Source organism: Sorex fumeus, unplaced genomic scaffold (assembly GCF_029834395.1).
Source record: "Sorex fumeus unplaced genomic scaffold, SorFum_2.1 ptg000026l, whole genome shotgun sequence".
NCBI lineage: Eukaryota > Metazoa > Chordata > Mammalia > Eulipotyphla > Soricidae > Sorex > Sorex fumeus.
The window spans coordinates 7,159,417-7,181,888 of record NW_026606083.1 but is presented as its reverse complement, the minus strand read 5'-3'; the positions used below and the strand labels follow the sequence as shown (position 1 = coordinate 7,181,888).

The 22,472-nt window shown below is 49.5% G+C and overlaps 1 protein-coding gene across 1 annotated transcript; it reads left to right on the top strand.

Annotated features, from left to right (window-relative positions):
* The first annotated feature begins 1,605 nt into the window (after nucleotides 1-1,605).
* On the top strand, nucleotides 1,606-2,262 carry LOC130024017 (malignant T-cell-amplified sequence 1). The gene has a single exon (XM_056114629.1). It carries the CDS (start codon nucleotides 1,696-1,698, stop codon nucleotides 2,239-2,241), a length of 546 nt encoding a protein of 181 aa, XP_055970604.1. The 5' UTR covers nucleotides 1,606-1,695; the 3' UTR covers nucleotides 2,242-2,262.
* The last annotated feature ends 20,210 nt before the right edge of the window (nucleotides 2,263-22,472 follow it).

Genomic DNA, 22,472 nt, shown 5'->3' with positions numbered 1-22,472 from the left:
AGACATGCGCCACCGCGAAGCGTGGGTCGAGTGGTTCCCAAGGCAGCCTGCGATGGTCGGAGCTAGGGGCGGGCGACAGGGGTACGGAAACAGAGGGAGTCCCTGTTCCGCTTGCACAACCCGAAGGGCTTGGCGCCGGCCCCGAAAGCCCGGCTGGAAATGTTTCGAATATCCCCGGGGCTCCTGGGTAGCGCTAATGGGCCAGAGCACGGAACTACGTCGGGACCTCGGATCAGACCCTGTCGGTGCACTCCTACAGGCCCTTGTGAGCGAAAGAGACATCCCGAGGAAGCGAGGTGCCCCCGCCCCCCGTCTGGAGTCCCACCACCCGAGCACGCTGATGTTGGCCACGCAGAACTGCCCGTGTCCTCGGCGCTGAGCGCAATGGAACCAGCGACCGGGAAGGGACACCGAGTGTCGTTCTGGGCATCTACTTGCCGCCCACCTGGCTGCACAGTAAAGGCCGAGTGCTGCTCAGGGAAACGTGGGGTCAGGGCCACTGTGCTGAGTCATCACCAAGGGCAGGACCTATTTACCTATTTCATGTAAACTCGAAAGTATATTTGCACAGAATTTAAAAGTTTTATTAATGACAGGGAAGGCATGGTAATTACCATAATGAGATCAGTGCAGACTACAATTTAATGGTTTTAGATGCCAGAAACGAAGACTTATTTATGCAAATAAAACAGGCATATTCTAGTGTATTAAATGATTTAAATCTATATACATAAATTAAAATCATATAGAAACCGTCCCAAGTTGACTTTGATTGATCTACTTTCTGAAAAATTCCATTCGCTGTTCTTTTACTTTTTGTTGGAGCAAGCAACACGAAATTCACTTGGTAAACGTCTGCCAAGAGGGCTGTCTGGGGAGGTGGGAGGGGACCTGGGAACAGTGGTGGAGAGGAGAGACGGTCACACTGGTGCTGGGATTGCTGTTGGAACATCGATGATACCCACCCGAGACAACTCATATTACCAACAACTTTGAAAATCACGGTGCCTTGATAAAAAGAACTTAAAACGCCACCGGCGGGGTTTATGCCGTCCAGCTGTGTGGAGCGAAGCGGGCAAGCGCAGCTGAAGGGGAGGCGCAAGGGCAGCAGGGCCGGCCGCTGGGAGGGTCCCCAAGACCCCCACGGTGACACGGCAGGCCCGACCGGAGAGACCGGCGGCGCCAGCCGTGCACACCTCTGAGGGCGCCATGCAGAGCCCGACAGAGGAGCGGCGCGGCCGGGGAGCCCAGGGAAGCCGGAGCGCCCGGATCCCGACGATCGCCCAGCGGCGGGGCGGGACTGGGCTCGGGCCGCGCGGAGAGTCCCCGGCATTGGTAGCGCGCTCGTCCCGGGAGCCCCGCCCCCGCCGGCACGCCCCGGAAGCAATTGGCCGGGTCCCGTCTCGCGGTCCGCGTGCCCCGGAAGCAGCTTGTCCGTGCCTCGCCCCCGCCCGCGCGCCCCGGAAGCAGCCCGCCAGTCCCCGCCGCGAGCCCCGAAGCAGCCCGCCCGGGCCCCACTCCCGCCCGCGTGCCCCGGAAGCAGCTCGCCCGGGCCCCGCCCCGTGGCCCGCCCGCGCGCCCCGGAAGCAGCTCAGCCGCCCGCCGCCGCCGCCGCCGCCGCATCGCCGCCGCCCGCCGAGGCGATCCCGGCCGCTCGCTCGGGGGAGGCCGCCCGGCCGCGCGCGCGCCGCCACCATGTTCAAGAAGTTCGACGAGAAGGAGAACGTGTCCAACTGCATCCAGCTGAAGACGTCGGTGATCAAGGGCATCAAGAGCCAGCTGCTGGAGCAGTTCCCGGGCGTGGAGCCATGGCTCGGCCAGATCATGCCGCGCAAGGACCCCGTGAAGATGGTGCGCTGCCACGAGCACGTGGAGATCCTCACGGTCAACGGTGAGCTGCTGTTCTTCCGGCAGCGCGACGGGCCCTTCTACCCCACGCTGCGCCTGCTGCACAAGTACCCGTGCCTGCTGCCGCGCCAGCAGGTGGACAAGGGCGCCATCAAGTTCGTGCTCAGCGGCGCCAACATCATGTGCCCGGGCCTCACGTCGCCCGGCGCGCGCCTCTTCCCCGCCGCCGCCGAGACCGTCGTGGCCATCATGGCCGAGGGCAAGCGCCACGCGCTCTGCGTGGGCGTCATGAAGCTGTCGGCCGATGACATCGGCCGCGTCAACAAGGGCATCGGCGTGGAGAACATCCACTACCTCAACGACGGGCTGTGGCACATGAAGACGTACAAGTGACCCAGTAAAGCGTTGCCCCGGCCCGCGTGTCCGTGCGTGTGTGTGCGCGTGCGTGGGCGTCGGGGGCTCCCCGGACGGTGCTCGGGCGGCGGGGCGGGCGTTTCCCGTGAGGGGACGGTGGGGTGCGCGGAGCCCGCGAAGTCGCTGTGGGGGGATGTCCCGGCCGTGTGACGGGCCCACACCCCCTCAGCAAGCCCCCCTTCAGCAAGCCCCTCTCACTGCCCTCGGGGAAGGGCGCCCCAGGCTCCTCGCTGACGGCCCTGGCCCGAGAGACACGCTGAGGGGAGGGCTGAGGGTCGTCTCGTCAGCCCCGGAGCCACTGACAGAACTTGGGTTCCAGTCAGGGGACGAAGGGAGCCCACGACGGTTAAGAAGGGCCTCAAGACCAGGACCAGGGCGGGCCGCCCCCAGATGTGCAAAGCTCCTCAGGGTCGCCACTTACCTCTGAGCACGCCCTGCTAATCCCCGCTCGCTGCCGGTGGACCCTGCCCAGGGTCTCCACACCAGCGTCTCCCCACGTCTGGGCCCTGCCTGTCTGCAGGTAGAGATGAAGCCTCGGGTGGGTCAGAGTCGCTGGGGCCCACCCATGCACAGGGCGGTTCCGGGCGTGTATGTGTGTCCAACTCTGAGACCATCCTTCTTCCCACTCGGGGCTCACTGCTCCTCCAAGGACTGGCGCTGGGTGCAGCGGGTGTGTGGGATACTCGTATCCGGTTCCGCTAGCTTGGTGGACAGGTGCTGGGTGCAGGCCTAGGACAGTAGAAGAACGTTTCTGAGACACCCGCCTGCTCTGAGCAATGGGCAGGGGGATCTGTCCCAGCCAGCCACTTCCAGATGGGAAATCCTCAGGGACCTTCCAGGCCTCTCCCATTCCTGCAGCTCCAGGTGGGGAGGGGACAGGTGAGAGTCCTAAGAATAGCGTTCTTAGGACTCACACAGAAAGTGGCATCTGCCTTGTTAGTCCATAGATGAAGGCGGTTTGGGAGCTGGCGGTCATGAGTGTTCATGTTGGACAAGGGAATGCTGAGCTGGGTGCTTGCCTCGTGGGCTCAGCCTTCTGCAGTCACTTGCCAGTGCTCCATAACCCAGAACAGTTCAGCCAAGGGCACCAGGGGCTTTAGGGCCAGGGCTGGGCGAGAGCACCCACTTAGGAAAGCAAACAGTTTCACTCCCAGACATGTGCATGCACATATGCTCGTATTTAACATCTCAGTTGTCCTCTGGGGATGGGTGTGGGGCGGGGGGCCCTAACTTGGACCTGCGAAGTGGGTCCTGGGTAGACTCGTGATCGTTGCAGTCAGCTAGGCAGGTGACTGTTAGTGCGGCTGCCTGGACCACAGTGGCAGGCTAGAACTCAGGTGCCTGCAATGTTCCAGGCAAGCCTACCCCTGCCTTAGAGCCCAGGGTCTGAACCACCTCTCAGTGTGAATGGACAGGGCATATTGTCCCATGTTTGTCAAGGAGAGGTGGTCCCCTGTATGGTCACACTGACCTACAAAGGGAAGCCAGTGAACAGAATCCCAGCAGGTGTTTGAGAGATTCAATAGAGGTACAGGACAGGAACAAACCAAGTTGGCTTTTGTGGCTACCATTTTCTAAGCAAAAGGAAAGTTAGTTTTCTGACAGTAAAATAGTATAGATAGTAGCCCATTGGAATTTTGATTTACAGGTAGACGATTTAAATGCCAGCCATGTGAGGATGAGAAAGAATGTATGTCTCAGTGCATCTATCTGAAACACGTCTGTGTGGTTTCTCCCACTTTCAGATCCTGCGTAAGGCCTCCAGCCCCACTTTCTTCATTTCTCACTTACATGATAAATTTCAAGAAAACTTTGAAACATTCACAAAGCGCATGATTGCAATTCTTGTATGCTCTTTCAGCAGAGCTAAATTCAGGATATAATTATTTCCTTTAAAAATTCAGTTGACTCAACATATTTTCAAAAGAGGAAATTCCGAGGTTTTGAAGAGCACATCTGTGTTACAGGAAAACATTTTCTAAGCAGAAAAAGTCTTTCTGACTATGCAAAAGATCACATTTTCGAGCACACATTTGGGGCGAGAGCCTAGAAAGACACGCTTTCTTGCGTCACACACAATGTGCCAGGGCCAGCCACGCAGCTGAGACCCCGACATTGCTGTCATTACTCGATTTGGGGCCTGGGCTCCCCAGGAATGCTCAGGGGGTCCGGGCAGATGCAGGCCCACTCAGAACCACAGTGCTGGGGCCATGCAGGGTCTACCTCGCCCTCACTTTCCAGAACAGGGTAGTGACTTTTGGAAGTCAGTTTGCATCCCATGCATGCGCAAGTGCCTATGCAAAACCTGAGGTGAGAGCAGCGCCTCACTGACTCAGCCCACTACATGAAGCAGGTGGGCCGAGGAGAGATAAGAGACAGGCAGAACTTTCCAGACCTGCCAGTGCATGCTGGGGTGCCCAGGATGGAGAGGTCCTTCAGAGCCCCTGCTGAGTTTCACTCCCATAGTCACACCGGGATGGTCTCGACAGCCTGTTCCCCCCTCACCCCACAGCATGGGCTTGTCGACTGAGGTGTCCAAGGCCCTGTGATGACCATGTGCTCCTGTCCCAGGGCTGAGTTCAGGTGTCTCACTGCAGGTGATCACAGGCCTCAGTGGGGTCTGCTCAAGTAATGGTGCGTCTGTGAATGTGTTTACAGCATCCCCCTACACACTAGAGTTGAGATGCTGGAACTCCCAGAACCAGCCAAGAGGATTCTGAGATGAGAGAGGAAGTGTCCTTTCTAGCTGGCACCCAGGCATTTGAGCAGCCCTGACTGAGAAGCACACTGACCTGTTAAGCTGTTGTAGGTCAAGAGATGAGTGAGCTAAGGGTTGATCACAAATACTATGGAAATACTATTATTTTTTACTTGGGGGGGGGTACGCCCCACCCAACAGTGCTCAGGGACTGAGGCCACTTACGGCCGTGTTCGAGGGAGCATATAATGCCTGGATCAAACTAAGATTGGCCGCATGCAAGGCAAGTGCCTTAACCTCTGCTGTCTCCAGCCTCGGGAATATTCTGAGATGACCTGAGAGCCTGTACATATGATACACACAGTTTATCAGGAAGAGGTAGCCAACATTTTTTTTTTTTAACCAACAGTTTTAATGAAACAATTACAGTGGGAAAATTACATGAGTTCAAAGCTGGGAAGTGACACCTATTTTTACTTGAACTGGCCTAAGACCCCAGACATCTTTCTCTTTTTTTAATTTAATTTTATTGAATCACCGTGAGATAGTTAATAAACTTTCATGTTTGGGTTACAATCACACAGTGATCAAACACCCATTCCTCCATTAGTGCACATTCCCCACCACCAGTATCTCCGGTATAACCCCCCCTTTCCCACCCTCCCTCTGCCTCTGGCAGACATGATTCCCCATAATCTTTCTCTACTTTTGGGCATTATGGTTTGCAATACAGACACTGAGAGGCCATCATGTTTGGTCCTTTACTTTCTGCTCACATCTCCCGACCGAATCCTCCAGCCATCTTTTTCTTAGCGATCCCTTCTCTATTCCAGCTGCCTTCTCCCCTTTGCTCATGAGGCAGGCTTCCAGCTATGGAGCAATCTATCTGTCCGGTGTATCTACTGTCCTTAGGTGCCCAGACATCTTTTGAGAAATGTATGTATAGGTAAGTAATAGAGATGTTGCAAGACTGAGCTGTAGGTCTGGGGAATGGGGCATGTTAACACTGGGCCTAGAGTCCACATAAAAGTCTTGCTGTCATGTGTGACGGGTTATTGAGAGGGTGGCCTTGCTCTTCTGCTGACACCCACTAAGAAATGATTATAGAAAGCTTGCTCATTCCTGCCTTTCAATTTTCTAACCCTGAAAGTGCCTAGAGCATGTGGAAGGGGGCGCACCTCGCCGGTTCTGCAGGCGGAAACCAAGGACAGAGCACCAGGGAATCTGGCATCTGACCTTTACAGTTTTTAAAGGTCGCTGGCTCCAAAAATGATACTCTTAAGTGAGTCCTCCCATTTCTTTTCTCCCCCAGTCCTGCTCACACTTCATGACTAAAGTGTGCCCCCCTTCCCGCACTGCTCCTGCCCACCCTTAGCCACCCTGGGCAGGTGTGGGCTCTGCTAGAAGCTGTTTCTGCCTGGAGACCCCAACCTTTCTGTCAGGTTGAATTGAGCCCTGGTATCCCAAGGGCCCCCTGGTGGGAGTGAGTGCTCACATCCTAACCGTGTGCCTGTGTTGGGCTTGGGGCAGGGCTGGGGGTGGGAGAGGGGGACCCAGGGAGAACAGGAATGAAAGACACTATTTTCTCCTTGAAGAAACTGATTTTGAGGACTGGGGAAGTCCTCTAACAATTCTTTTAAAAATGCATGTAAGCCTAAAGGTCGACCTTTCCTTTTTTGGGGGGGAAAGGACAAAAAGTGGTTCCATAAAACACGGAACTAGTCAGTGAACTAGTCAGACTTAGAAAACATCTGGCTTTTCCCATCCAACTTTACATTCACACCCTGCTACAAGGAAATGTTCTAGAACAGAACCATCCCATTGTGCTCCCGCCCAGCATGATCCCACCAGACCTCAGATGCTGCTTGCAGGCACACCTCACTGAGCTAGAGTGAGGCACTCTCAGTCCTCAGAGTGGTCCTCCCCAGTGACTCGTCATGCAGACATGTCCTGTTGAGCTTGGGGGACTTCTGTCACCGTGTCACCCAGGAGACTGGAGTCAAATGTTTCCTGGGTTGTGCCTGTTCTTGGGACCAGTGCTCCAGCAGCGGTCATAGTAACCTGCATAGAGACAAATGCAGGGGACATTCTGATGCCAAGGCTGGTGACTTAGGGCCACAGATTCTCCCAGTGCTGGTGCCTCTTTCCCGCCCTGCCCCTAGGAATCTTTCAGATGGCTCTCTTCGTTTTCAGAACATTAAAACATTCCATATTCTTGAAAAAAAATGAGGACACTTTGGACTTTGTTGGCCTAAAGGTCTAAGAAGGGGACCTGAGATACAGTGCTTCATGTTGGGAAGGGTACCCAGGAGGTGACAAGGGTGGGGTTTACCGGGTTTGGAATCAGGCGGTGTGGACATCTGGTGGCACGGGAGGCCTTGGTTGCCCAGATCTCTGGGTGGAGCAGATCAAACCATTCTCCCTTCCTGCAGCATCCCTGTTTCCATGGTTTCTGCTGCCTTCTTTCAGTTCTGAAAGCCCAAGACTGAATTTAGTGATTGTGCTCCTGATCTGCATGTAAATGTCTCAGAAACAGGATTAAGGATGAGCGTCTGATCCTGGACTAGGGCCCAAGGCTGTGCCACCAGATGAGATGTGGAAAGTGTCTGGAGAGCTGGCGGACGGTGGGAAGGGAAATGACTGCGGGAGGGAGGCCTTTCTTTTCCAGGTACAAGTCTGTCCAGCTGCTGTCATACACAGCTGTGTGTCATTCAAACAGTCATCTAGATGACAGAAATACATCTTTTGAGTAGCTTTCATGCCCAGTCCATCTTTGTGTTTGACCACAAAACCATTTAATCCACCCGCTCATTGTAATCATCACAGTAGAGACACACAAAACATTTCCTTCCTTGTTAAAGAAATAAAACAAAAACACAAAAGTGCTTTTCTCTGTTTAAGATTCCTCTTGAATACTAATGTCTAAAAGCCCAGATTAAATTAATCTTGGCTGTCACAGTTGGCAAATGAATCATGAAACAGTTTCCTCTTCCTATGACAAGTTACCCTTGACAGCAAATTAAAATCTTAATAAGGGGTTCTGAAATGCACTTGCATATATACATGTGTAATCTCCTTTCCTGGAAATCAATGTCAAAATACAGATAATTTTTGCTTTGTAGTTTAGAAATTGTGAACTTTAAAAAATGCCTTCTGGATCATTGTTTCTGCTGATTTCAGTTCTGTGTGCGCTCAAGTACCTTTTACTCACCTACAAAATCGCTGTTTGGAAATATTGTGAGAGTCACTGGATCACACTTTATTTTTAAAAGTCATATAAAACCATTGATTAGCTATTTCCTTATATAGCGACAATATCAATGGCACAATTCCCTGCCACTGAATAATATGTCCGACCCACCCATCTTCGTTTTCTGTACTCGTTTACTCATTTCTAAGCTAGGACTCAATGTGCTAGAGAAGATGTGGCAAAGCCATGGCAATGAACATGGATGTCCTGGACGACAGGGACAGACCTCAGATTCTCAGACCCAAACCAGAATGGAGGTGCAATGAGAGACGGACCCTTCGTGCCATCTGGCCCATGCTGAGCTGTCCAGGCTCACTGGGTGACCTGTGTCGGAGGGAGACCCCCGCTGCTCTTGGCAGTCAAGCACTTCTCTGACCTTGTTCAGAAGGAAAATATGAAAGAAGTGAACTCCAAAAATAGTTGCAACAAATTAAAAAACCCAACTTTATAGAGCATATGCCGTGAAATGATTTCCCCAGTTCCTGGAGGTCTAGCCCACCACGCGTGCAGGGTGCCCAGGAATGCAGCGAGGGGAGGATGGGCTGAGTCGGTGTCATGGCAGTGAGATCCGGACCTGGGCCCCGGTGTCACTGGCATGGATGCAACCCTGTCCTTGGCCACACAAGGAGTGACACAGCAGAACATTTCCTTCTGTTTCTTTTTGAATTTTAAGGCCACACAGCTCACCGTACCGTTAATACTTCTGCTCTGGGTGTACAAAGTGAGTTCACCGATCAACTATTTTAATTTTGTTTTATCCTCTTTGATTCTGGGATCTGGCTCAAAACTGGGGAAGCAAGTGTTTGCCCAGGATGGGGCGTGAAACCCATAAAGGGATTTCTGGAAACTGGCACGCCCTGGGCATTCTGTTTGCATAGACACTCATGCCCGTAGGAGGCTGTGCTCCTCTTTACCCATCGCCACCTGTTTCAGAAGTTTGGAAAACAGGGAAGCCCATCTCTTGCCTTCGGGTGCTCCCTACCTGTCCACTTCCCCTAAGGTGGGAAGGTGGGCTGGCAGGACAGGGGAGGCGTGGTGCGGGTCTGCTCATGAGTTTCGTGAGCAGTGACCGTGTTCGTGGTCATAGGCATGACAGTTTCCACATGGAAAGGGCTGAGGGGGAGCTTTATCCTCAAAGCTACAACCCCACCACTACAAAGCCATCAGCCTGGAAGGCGGTACCCGAATGTAATGCCCACCAGCATCCTCACCCCTCAGAGACCCTGCTGGGCCCGTCCTGCTCGCTGTAAGACCCCTGTCTCCTCTGGAGCCAGCTCATCCCTCGACAGGCCACTGGGAGGACGTCCCATGTCCCTGAGCCCCCACCCCCACCACTCTCCTCCCCTCAGCACCCTGTCATGGATGGTACCCATCCTCCTTCTTGGAGATGGTTCACAAAGATCCCAGGCACACCCGGAGTCTGGGCAGTGACAGAGTTGCAAGCCGAGAGAAATACTGTGTGTCCTGTCCAAGTATGTACTGTCCGTCTCCTCATTTGCCTTGTCTCTCCCTGGTGGCATCACTAGGAAAGCCTTGGGAGGAGGGAAGGGAATCTTCACTCCAGCCCATCGCTTGGAGGGTGCGCTGCTCCCTGCTCCGGGCAGAGGGCGCTTTGCTCTCAGGTGTGTGGTGACAGTCCCCGAAGGCTCAGGGAGGAGCCGATGGTGCCCCAGCTGGAGAAACATGCCTTGACCTGGCTGGCTTCACTGCTCCCCGGCTGTGTGTGGTCCCAGGGTGGAATGAACCCAGGTTTGGTGGCATTGGTGGCCATTCATTGCAGGCCAGGCATCCAGAAGCCCTCGCCAGTGGCTGTCCTCCCTATGGGGTTCCCCAGGCCAGGGGCCTGGAACACAGAAACACACACTGCACAGCAGGCTGCCCCTGGGCTCCAGGAAAGGACATAGAGCACTGGGAAGGGATTTCAAAAACGCTTTGACCCTGACTTTCCCTGTGCCTGGCATTCTCGTACAAGCTGAGAACTGGCTTTGGGGCACCGTTTCTCAAAGCAGCGTCTGCACTTACCTCTGTGTCCGTTGGAGTTGATACTGTGCCATGTCCGTGTCCCCTTGGTTGGAAGTGTTCATCCTTCTTACAGCTGGGAAGTGTGTTTTTCACTTGGTCTGTTTCCCTATGTGGCACCTCTGAGTGGAATCGCAGAACAGGTGTCTTTCTCCTGCCGCCTGTTCATAAACAGGACAGTAGTACCTTGTGGGTCCACGTTGTTGCAGCTGCAGGATCCCACACACCTGCTTTGTTGTAGCTGAGTGGTACCAAGGCCTCTTAAAGTACCAGCTAGACATCAACTACATTTTACTTCTTGAAACAAGGGGAAACTGACCCTCCCAAAGCCCTGAAATTATTTTTTTTTCCTTTCCCCGGCTAGCTACCGAGAGTATCACGCCCGCATAGCAAAGCCTGGCAAGCTACCCGTGATGTATTCGATATGCCAAAAACAGTAACAAGGAGTCTCACAATGGAGACGTTACTTGGACCACTCGAGCAAATCGATGAACAACTGGAGGACAGTGCTAGTGTGCTACAGTGCCTTTTCTGTTAGCTTCCAAATTTGGAGCTAGTACAGTAAATCACTGAAGTGCTGGTAGATGCGGCAGAAGCCAGGAAAAGTATTCGTAACGCCCGCCTGTCCTTAGCCAACTACAAGACCAAGATGACTGCCCTCCGACATCCTGATGGATCCATCACATCCTCCAGAATGGCAATGGAGAAGATTATCCATGACTTCTACTCAAATCTCTTTAATAGCCATGTCTACTTGCCGACATACCAAATTCCACAGGATGGATATGTTGTTCCCAATGTCCTCCCTTCCGAAATTCGACATGCCATTTCGTCAGAACAGCACCCGGCCCAGACAAGATCAGACCTGAACACCTGAAGAACCACCTGCCGTCAGTACTCATCAATACACTGGCTCGGCTCTTTACACGCTACCTGTCTGAATGCAAGGTTCCGTCCCAATGGAAAACCAGCAGGACTGTACTATTGTTCAAGAAGGGAGACATCCACGACATTGGCAACTATCACCCGATCTGCCTATTATCTATCATCTACAAGTTGTTCACTCGAGTCATCCTAAATAGGATTGGCAGAACACTAGATGAAGGACAACCATGCGAGCAAGCCGGGTTCTGCAAAGGATTCAGCACCATCGACCATATCCACACGATAACCAAGCTCATTGAGGTTTCTCGGGAGTTCAAGATGCCGCTCTGTCTAACGTTCATTGATTTAAAGAAGGCCTTTGATTCTGTTGAGACGGAAGCGGTCATTGAAGCCCTAGCCAATTAGGGCATTCAAGCTCAATACATCAAGATCCTCCGTGAGCTGTATTACGGATTCACTACCAGGATCTCACCATTCTACAAAGAAGTAATCATTGATGTCAAGAGAGGGGTTCGGCAGGGTGATACCATTTCACCTAAACTCTTTAGTGCCACCCTTTAGAACATCATGCGACGACTGGAATGGGAAGGAATGGGAATGAAGATAGATGGTCGGCAACTACACCACCTCCGCTTTGCTGATGACATTGTTTTAATAACACCAAACATCAACCAAGCGGCACAAATGCTGGCCGACTTCGACCGTGAGTGTGGAAAGGTCGGACTACAGCTGAATCTTACGAAGACAATGTTTATGAGAAACAGCCTCGTTCCTGACGCCCTATTTGCTCTCAAGGTAACGACCATCTCTGAATGCAACAGCTATGTGTACCTAGGTCGAGAAGTCAACATGACAAATGACCTGGCACCCGAGCTGCGCAGGAGGAAGAGAGCGGCTTGGAACGCCTTCAAGAACGTCGAAGAAATAGCTAAGAGGACGAAGAACCTCCGGCTCCGGGCACATCTCTTTGATTCCACTGTTCTTCCTGCATTAACATATGCCTCAGAGACCTGGACCCTACTTAAACAGGATGAGAACGCTATTCGGGTCTCCCAAAGAGGAATTGAAAGAGCTATGCTTGGAATATCACGTTTCACTCAAATGAGAGAAAGAATCTGGAGTTCCGACATCTGTCGACGATCAAGAATCAGGGACGCTGTCTCATTTGCCAAGGTGTCAAAAATCAGATGGGCTGGTCACGTAATGAGATTTAAAGATGACCGCTGGACTAGAGCTGTTACAGACTGGATTCCACGGGATGTCAAAAGACCACGTGGCCGCCCACCTACTAGATGGTCAGACTTCTTCATCAAGATCATGAACGATAGATTTGAGGCTCTTCATGTTCCCAGAGCGAACAGATGCCATTGGGCTACACTAGCACGCGACAGGGACAAATGGAGACGTTACTGGCGCCCGCTCGAGCAAATCGACGATTAACGGGAAGTCAAGTGATCAAGTGACAGTAAATCACAGGCAAAATAAAAATGATCCAGCGATGTTAATTGCGGTCTGAAAAATGTTATTGTGCATGAGTCATCAGCATTATTTTGAAGTTTAGGAAGCAAGAGATGTTGGCAGCAAAATCAGTTTCATGCCCCACGTATTTTGGCTGCCTGGAAGACCCTCTTGTATCTCCTGCACCCTTTAACTCTGAGGATGTGACAATTTCAATAATCAAACAGATTTTTTTCATTTAAACATTAATTTTCAGATTTTATTAGCTTCATTATTATATGAGCTATATGGGTCAGAGAGATAGTTACAGGGGTTGGCACACGGTCAACCCTTGTTTGATCCCCGGTGCCATGTAGGGTCCCACAAGCCTGACCAAGAGTGATTCCTGAGCACAGAACCAGGACTCAGCCCTGAGCACCACCAGGAGTGTGCCCTGAGCACAGAACCAGAAGTGGACTCTGAGCACCATCTGTATGGCCCCAAATCCAAAATATAAAATAAAATTTAGATTTATAATTAAAATAAATTTCAAAATAGTGAATTACTCAATTTCATGGACTGACTAGCACTCAGCTATATCATTTAGTATTAATTTATGAAGTTTAGAGGAGTAAAGAAAAATATTGACCCTAAAAGAGGGAAATTATGAAATCTGTGGTTCTCAAAATTATTTTAATGAATATTCTCTGAAATAGAAACATTCACTTTTCTCACAGTCACATATAATATAAACAACCTCTTGATTTATTAAGAAGGCATTAAAGGCTATTTATTTTATATGAATTTTTCTCAAGATTCCATTAAAATAAATGGCTTTCCGGCTTGTGTCCTCTCTTAGGCCAGTTAGCAATCTTCTATTGATTTGCAAGGGGACTCCATTATGAAAACCTTTGTAATTATTTGAACTTCATGTGTTTAGGAAGCTGTTGAGACCACAGGAAGGAGTCCGTTTCCGTCCTGTGGGAGAGAGACCTGGCCCTATGACCATCCCAAGGAGCCTGGGCCATTTCCTTTACTCATGTGTGAGTCTAAGTATATGATTTAAAAAAATTTTAAAACACCTGTAAGTTAACCCTGTTGTTAACCCTGTTGCATTACAAGGCCAACTATTAGCAACTCCAGTTCTTTTTCCTTGTGAGGTCGCTTCTGAACGCTATCTTGAAAATGGAACAGGGTCACAGCTTATACTGTTCGACATGACAGAAACCATTTAAATGAATCTTATATGCTGCCAACCTGATGGAAAGATCGTTAACATGTGGGCCTTCGATGGCTTCACAAATCATGAAAGTGTGTGGACACATTTGAATCAGACCAGGGATTGGTGGGGGTGTGGAAGGTTGGGGGAGAAGTGGGGAGGATCTGATCCAGGAAGCAGGTGAGAGATCTGGGGGGTTCAGGGCATGCATGCTGGTTAGGGCTGGGGACCCCTCACACCGAGCACCTGGTTAGGACTGGGCACCCTTCAGGGTGGGTGAGGTAAGGTGAGGGGCTTGGCGTCGCCTTGCTCAATAAGGTGTGACTTGAGCAGCCCTTAGATTCCATCCAGCCCTTCTGGATGTTTTTCTGTATCTGGTTGCCACATTTAAGGCAGGAGGCCCCAGGACCCGGGAATTTTCTCTTTTGACCCCTTCAGTGCTGTGGGCTTCCCTGTTTCCCAGTTCCCACAGCCCAGGGCTCAGTGTTTTTGGCTCCATGCAAGAAGAACAATCGGCTGCTCAGCCTTCGGAGCTGGGAGTCCCCAGAGAGGGCTTTCGGGGTTGAAAGACGCCCTCCTGCTCTCAGCTGCAGCTGCCGGCTGCCAGGCACATGATGTTGGCAGTACCCAGCCATCAGGGCCAGCAGAGCTTGGCGCGTCCATGAGAAGGGACAGATTCTCTGTTCTTCCTTGGAATAAACGCCTTCAAATGCACTCTAGGAGGTTGAAATCCAGGTTTCAGAACTGACTGAGTTCTGGAGGGTTCCTTCGTTCATTCCTTCTATAATTCTACCCTTTCCCCAAGGGGTATTTTTAAATTTTTACAAGAAAGCATTTTCTTCCTCTCTATTCACTCAGACACTTCCCATCACAGCTTGAAGTCAAACCAACCCTTTCCCAGCCCGCTCCCGGCTCAGCTTGGCCCCTTGTCTGTCCAGGGCACAACTCACAAGGTGTGGAAGACACGTAATTTCATGGCCTTAAAGTTTCCTCCAGATGGTTTAGAGATAATGATTTGGGTACTGCGAGTTTGGCTGCAATCTTTTTATGTACCAATAAATGCAACCCAGCCATCTCTTTTGGAAAAAATGGTCCCAGATTTTGAGAAATTGAGACAAAAATGTATGTGTAAAAGTTCATGATTTTAAATCTTTAGACTGTTACAATGAGACGGGCATTTATATCATCATACAGGACGACAAAAAAAAATTTTTTTTTGAAAACTTTTGGAGGCAAAAAGGAGAAAAAGAAAATGTACCTTTAAAACAAGGACCCGAGGTTGCCTCGTGAGGTAATCTCAGAACTGCCAGCAGGTGGCGCAACAGCCTATCCATAGTCAGCAGGAAGGCTCAGAAACCGGCGTTGGCTTTTACTCCTCAACACAGGAAACAGACAGGGAGCCCAGATCCCAGCACAGGGCACTAGACGCCGTGATAACCGTGCCAGAGTAGCAGTAGGACTCGTGTGTGTGACAGATCACTTTGGAACTGAAGGGTACCTCCAAGTCCTCTGTTTAACACTGAAGAGACTGGGGTTCTTAGGTGATTCTTCTCTCTTTTTTTTTTTTTTGTTTTTGTTTTTGGACCACACCTGGTGGTGCTCCGGGGATACTCCTGACTCTGTGCTCCCAGTGGTCAAGGGGTGCATGAAGGTCTGGGATCAGGCCCACTAGGCTGTCCCCTTCTGAGGTGGAAAACACTGACCATGGCCCTGGGGACCCTCCATAGCCCTGTGAGCCCTGAGCAGAGGTGACTCAGGGCAGGTTTGAGTTGGAAGGGGCACCCAGAGGCAGCCCCAGGTGCAGGGACCACTGCTGACTCCACAGGCCTGTGACCCAGTGTGGGTAGGGTTCTGGCTGGACTGTGACCCTCTGCCCATTTAGTCTTGGCAGAAGGGAGTTGCTGGGGGTGCCCAGGGATCCTGCCAAGGCGAGACCAGGAAGCTGACTTACTGGATGGAGGCCTGAGGGGCTCTGGGTGCTCTGAGCACTGAGCTGCCTTCCCGTCGCAGAGTCTTCTGCAGTGGGGGAGGGGACTGCTGCCTTAATCAGCCTGGTTCCCATCAGGTGACTGTACCCATTGATGGAATGAATAGCAAAGTGTCACTGGGAGACCACATGCACTCCCACCCCAGAGAAGGCATTCCCCTGCCACACGAAGGCAGGATCCAGCCAGGGCACAAGCTGAGTGATTTGCTCTGCAGGGCCGGGATATCAGTGGGTAGACGGTGGCTGAGACCAGGATGGACGCGCTGCAGCCCCATGAAAGAGATGGGCCCCATCTCTATGGAACCTCTTGAACCTCTGGGCAAGTGCCACCAAATCAAATCCAAACCACTCAGATTAGCCTTGAGTCCAGCTAATTGAGTTACCACATGAATAGTCCTCTCCAGAATCCAAGTAATTTTATTAAATGGCAGAATAACTGCATTGGAGGTTATGGGAGGTAAGAGAAGCCCTTCAGTGCCCGGAGTTAATGGGCGGGGCCCCCTGCCCCCAGCCTTCCTCTCGGGAATATGTATATTTCCGCTCTCACTTGCTTCCTTCTGTGATACACATGACTATTGGGTTAGTTCACACATCGCAATAAAACAAACGTATGGTGAATATTGCCCCCGTGTTCTGAACACTTTGAAGAGGCTATGGGTGGGTGGAGTGATTTGTCATGTAGGATGAAAGCCCCTGATTTATACAATGAGGCCTTCTAATAGCACTAGACACTCCAGGTCATGCCCCGTGGTCACAAAGCTGTCATGGCGTGTTCACTTTAATGTGCAGGCCCGGAGGGTGTCAGGCCACCCATTGGCCCCTGGAGTAGTCTGTGCCTGCTCAGCCTCTGTTCCATAGTCACTTGCCCTCTGCCAGATTTTCTCCTGCCATCATGGTTCCACTTTGGAAATCCGGAGTCCATTTTGTGTCTCGGGGTCATGCGTTTACCACCTAGTAAGAAAAATTTGCCAGAGCCTGGACACCCAGACCTCTGACCACAGGTAACAAGGATGATTCGAGTCAGTGTGAGAACACGTGTGAACCGCACCTGTGCCCTCACTTGCTTGCTCCGGGCTGTGAGAATTCCGTGGCAAGGGCACCCAGGCCACAGGCAGAAGGGCACAGTGCTTACAACCCTCCCCCTGAGTGCCAGAGGGTTCACACCCAAGGAGCCATCCCAGCTTGCGGACGCTCGGCGCTGAACCCCTCCCACGAGTGTGTTCTGGTGTGCAACTGAAACCTTGACTATCTGTCCTGTGTCTCTGTGTCTCAGCCAGCGGCTGAGCTCAGGCTCATTGCTGCTTAACACTGCCTGGAGCCCTCATCCCCTTGTTCCGAGCCACCAGCTCCCAGCCTCATAGCAGGTGAGGCTGTGCGCCCTTGTGTGCGTGTGTGCGTGCGTGTGTGCATGCGTGTGTGTGTGTGTGCGCGCATGTTTGTGTGCGTGCCTGTGTGTGTGTGTGTGTATGTGTGCGCACATATGTGTGTGTTCTGACTTTCAATGTCTGGAGGAAAAAAGAGGGAAGTAGGAGAAAGTAGCAAGCAACCTGGGTCCAAGGTCGCACACCTCTGAAGGGTTCTCCGTAAATCAAGAATCTCTGCTGACTGGTCACCGACATGGAGTGAGCAGGTGAGATCAACTTCATTTCATCCAGCACAAATCCTTGTGAGTTTATTATTATTACTTTTTAATAATGTTAGAATACTGCTATTTGTTCAGCCATTGATTAAGCTGATTGAATCGGGCATGAACTCCACATCCTTGTGGCTTTAAATAAAACAAAGGACCCCGTGGCCTACGACACTAGGCCAGTTCCCTGCTACCGGCCTTCTGCTGCCACAGAATAGCAAAGGGGACCCGCATGCCTCTCCCCAGCAAGCCCTCCTGCTCTGTTGCCATCTGCTCTGCTACTCTGCCAGCGTGGACACGCTGAGCTTCCTGACAGGAGCCCCGAGCATCTCAGAGAAAACGGCAATACTTATGTACTGTTTCCACGGAGAAAGGTCAAGAAGAACGTCCTCTTCCGCGGGGGCTGCTGCCGGCTGCTTCTCACAGACAGACTGACACTTGGATCTGACCCGTAGGACCCAGACTCCCACCTTGGTTCCGAGTTGCTCTGTGTGGCCCTGCTCCACTCATGTGAATGATGTGGCATTTTATGTGATGGCGAGATGGCTAGTCAGGCTCGTGTGTGCGTCCCAGGATTTTCAGCCTTGGCTGTTCATAGGAGAAGTGCCACAACCGGAGGAGTGTCTGGACTCTGTCCTGCGACTGTGGCCAGGGCACCCAACCGGGCTGGTGGCTGGGACAGAGGGACCTGTGAGCTCAGTGCCACAGAGGACTTTGCTGAGTGATGCCAGGTGTGTATCTCCACTCTGCTCCCTGAGCGAGAACCCGGGGTGTGGAAAGGCTGGCGTCTGGCTACCCACCCACCCTGATTGCTCTTCAAGACGATGGTTCTTTTCCATTAAAAAAAGGGCTCTGGAAACATCCATGGATGCCAATTCCATTTCTTATTTACAGGAACCTGACCTGGTACAGACAAGTATGGGACCACGTGACTAGGTCAGGACTCCTTTTCTTAATTCTTTACATCCTTTTTTTTATAACTTCAAATGATTAAAGTTGAAAAGGATATGAATAATTCTTACTAAATTTTTTTTTTGGAAAATATTATTTGTTTTTTTCTGATGTTTTCTGGGGGTCTCTCTTGTGGAGCCTTCCCTAGCAATACCCCATTAAACAGGCTGTTCAGTGCTCCAGCCTGTGGAAATAGAGCTGCCAAGAGTCCTGCTAAGCAAGTACTCCAGGGCCACCCCTGTGATGCTCAGGGGGCACGTGGGGCTGGAGAGCAAACCTGCATCCTACCCGCGTCACTGTTCCTCAGACCAGGTGAGCCATTTTGAGCATAACAGTCTATATGCTTAGGTGCCAGAGAGGTAGAACAGAGGGTGGTATTTGCCTTGCACGTGGGTGACCCAGTTTGGTCCCCGGCACCACATATGGTTCCCTGAGCACTGACCTGAGTGAGCCCTGAGCACAGAGCCAGGAGTCAAACCTGAGCACTGCCGGTATGGTTCAGAAAGCAAAAAAGGAAAGGAAAAAATAGTCCAAAGTCGAGTGAAAATTTTGAAGTATTATAACTATCTTATTCATGCTTAAATATTCCTTAAAAAGTTTACTATCTTCTTTCGTATTTATATTTTCACTTTCCAAGTAAGGAATCTCATGTAACTACAATTCCAATATAAGTTCTTTGTCGTCTTAACATATTATTCTCATTCTTTGGCTCCAGTGGAAATGCCTCTTCATTCAGGTATTATTTTTCAGCAGTAGCTTTTATAGTACAAGTTAAGCTTGCAGTTCAAAAATGTGGCTATGTTTAAAATGAGGTCTGTTATTTATTGAACTGGCAACTGTTCATAACTCAAGTCCTATAAGCAGAGTGCAGAAGATTTAGCCAACCATAGTGGATTTCAACATCTTTAACACATCTTTGAAGAGTTTATGTAATTAAAGGGAAATAATTTAATATGAAACACTTTCCTTATTAACTCATATACACTCATCAGGGAGAATGTTTGACATTTTCATGCCCCTTTACATAAATATTAGGGAAGTTTAAGTAGAATTTGGATAGGATGTTAGTGTTCTCATTGGCTCTTGCCGAAAAATAAATGAAGACCAGGGGATCTACACCTGGCAGAGAGAAAGAAGAAGGGCATGAGCCAGAGAAAAGGGCCATTGGCAGGAGGTCTGGGCATGGCTGCTCTTGGGAAGGGAAGTAGGCTGCAATTTCCCCCTAAATCAAAAAATAATGAAAACTTCTACCATTAGAAAAGGAAAATTTCCCAAATAATTTATAAATAATAAAATCCAGGAAGTAGAACTTTATTATTTTAATAGTAGCAGAATATTATTTTGACTATTCAAATGCATTAGGTATCTCATTAGATTACTATTTATTGATCTTTAGGTCTTACTAATTTATTGATCTTTAGGCCTGAACTTACTGATAATTTAGCTTCTAGTTAGTCTAAAACTATGAGTGATCTGTTACCAGAACAAGAGCTTATAAATGATATAAATATTTCTCACGTGTGGCACAGTGGGTCTTATTCCAGGTGCTGGGCACAGTAAAGTTGCTCAGGGTGTCCCCCAGGAGTGCGAGCATTGGGAGTCAGGGGAAGGATTCTCCTGAGGAAACTGTCCCTCGTCTCAGAAGCATCCCACAAGGCCATAGGCACCCCGGGCCAAAAGGTTCCAGTACACTAGTATTGATGTTGTTTGACTCATTCAGGTGTGTATATTCCATTTATCTTAATGTAGCTTGAAGCACACATATATTTTACATTTGAGTATTTACATAAATACATAAACATATCAGAAAATGAGAACATAAAAAACCGGTCTAGAAGAGCCCCTACAGTGCTATGGTCACTGAAATTCATGCTCATGTTTTTATTGTGGCAAAATAATATGATAAGAAAGCTTTAATAAAAGCAAAAAGACAAAAATATTTGCACTCTGTACCATTCTATGGAGGAAATAAAATTCATACTCAGGGCAAAAAAAAAAAAACTGACAAGAAGTAGGCCAACCTTTACTGGATTTTGTCAATGCCCACTTTCCATGGAAAACCCAGGGTAAAAAAATCAATACACTACAGAATATTAGCTACCCTTATTTTCATTTTAGTTATTTTAATTATTTATTCATTTATTTGCTTTTTGTGTCACACCTGGCGATGCACAGGGGTTACTCCTGGCTCTGCACTCAGGAATTACTTCTGGTGGTACTTGGGAGACCATATGGGATGCTGGTAATCAAACCCAGGTCGGCCATGTGCAAGGCAAACGCCATACCCGTTGTACTATCCCTCCATCCCCTACCTTTTTTTAAAATTTAATTTAATTTTAGGCAGGATAGTTAACAATATTATTACCGGAAGGTTTCATGCATAACATAATTCATGACCACTGTCCACCAGAATGTCCATGTCTCTCCGCCACTGTCCTCGCTTCGCAATCCATTCTAATCCTCCCACAATTCTTTCCTCCCTGTGATAAGCTTCTTAAACAAGATCAGTTCTTAGTTTCTGTTGCTCTGGGCACTTGTTATGCTCCTATTTTGTTTCTCTCTGTTCACTTTTGAAAGAGATCATTATGTCTGTCCCTCTCCTTCTGATTAACTTCCCCAGGATGATACTCTTCAGATCCATTCAATTGCTGCAAATTGCATGATTCCATCTGTTCCTAAAACTGAATAGTATTCCAGTGTGTGTGTGTGTGTGTGTGTGTGTGTGTGTGTGTGTGTGTGTGTATGTGTGTACACATAAATCTCATAGTTTCTTTATCCAGTCATTTGCTTTTGGTCACTTGGGTTGTTTCCAGAGCATGGCTATTGGGAATAGCGCTGCCATGAACATGTGAGTACAAATATTTTTAAGACCCTGAACAGAGTTTTTTGCCCCTTGGGCAGGTGCCAAGAAGTGAAATTGCTGGGTTGTATGGAAGCTCAATTCCTGTTTTTTTTGAAAAGTGTTTATACTGTTTTCTAAAAGACAGAACCAGTCAGCATTCTTACCAGTAATGAATGAAAGTCCCTTTTAACCCACCTCCTCACTGACGCTGGTTATTTATTTATTTGTCATGTGTGCCAGTCTTTCTGGCATGAGGTGATATGTCATTGTTTGGGTTTTTGTTTTCCTGATGGTTGATGATGCAGAGCAGTTTTTCATTTGTATTTTTGGCCATTTGTATTTCTTCCTTGAAGGTATTTCTGTTCACCTTCTTCCCCTTCCCCATTTCAGATAAAGATAAAAAAAAAGTATGAAGTGGACCAAAAAAAGCTTCTTCAACAAATGGTGTTGAGAAAACTGGTAATTCACATGCATAAGTGAATTCAGACATGCACAAAATTTAAGTCAAAGTGGGTTAATGACCTTGATATCAGACCTGAATCATAAGTTATATTGAGAGAACCACAGGAAAAACAATTCATAGCATTAAAGCTAGAGGCATCTTTAATGACTCAGTGCTGTTGGCCAAGCAAACAGAAACAAAGACAGACACATAGGTTGTATCAAACAAAAAAGTGTCTGCACAGCAAAAGAAACGAGGACCAGAATAAAAAGACACCCCACAGAGAGGGAAAAATGTTCTTACTGCTCTTCTGATAAGGGGTTCAGATCTAAGATACATTCAGCACTGGAAGAATTTCACAAGAAGGAAAAACCAACAAACCACATTTAAAAATGGGGAGAAGCGATGAATAGTAGTAGGCACCTTTCGAAGCATGGGGTGCCCTGGATGGGGGCGCTGGTGAATCTGCTACGTCTGGGCATGACTTTGTGAGTCCTCATCTGTCTCTGTGGAAGACAAGACATTAGGGACCTCTAGAATACTGCACCATCCCACTTGAATTCTTGCCTTAATTACAGCTGCAAAGACCCCATTTCCAAAGAAGATAGCAGCTGAGGTTCTGGAAGGGCAGGGATTATAGCCCCAAACCGCTTCAAAAAGGAACAGCAGTTGCAGAGAAAGTCACAGAATCTGGGCTTTAAGGAATCCCAGGTTAGGTGGTTGTCCGCAGGACACACAAGATTCTGTAGTGGTTGTTTGATTTGATTTTAAATTTGTCACGGTGAAAACTTACTAATATACTAGCTGATGAACTAGAATGGTTTTAAAAATGGAATTCTTGGTTCATCCA

Bases quoted from the DNA above. Each gene is read 5' to 3' on its own strand.
- LOC130024017 (XM_056114629.1), top strand. From the start codon at position 1,696: ATGTTCAAGAAGTTCGACGAGAAGGAGAACGTGTCCAACTGCATCCAG.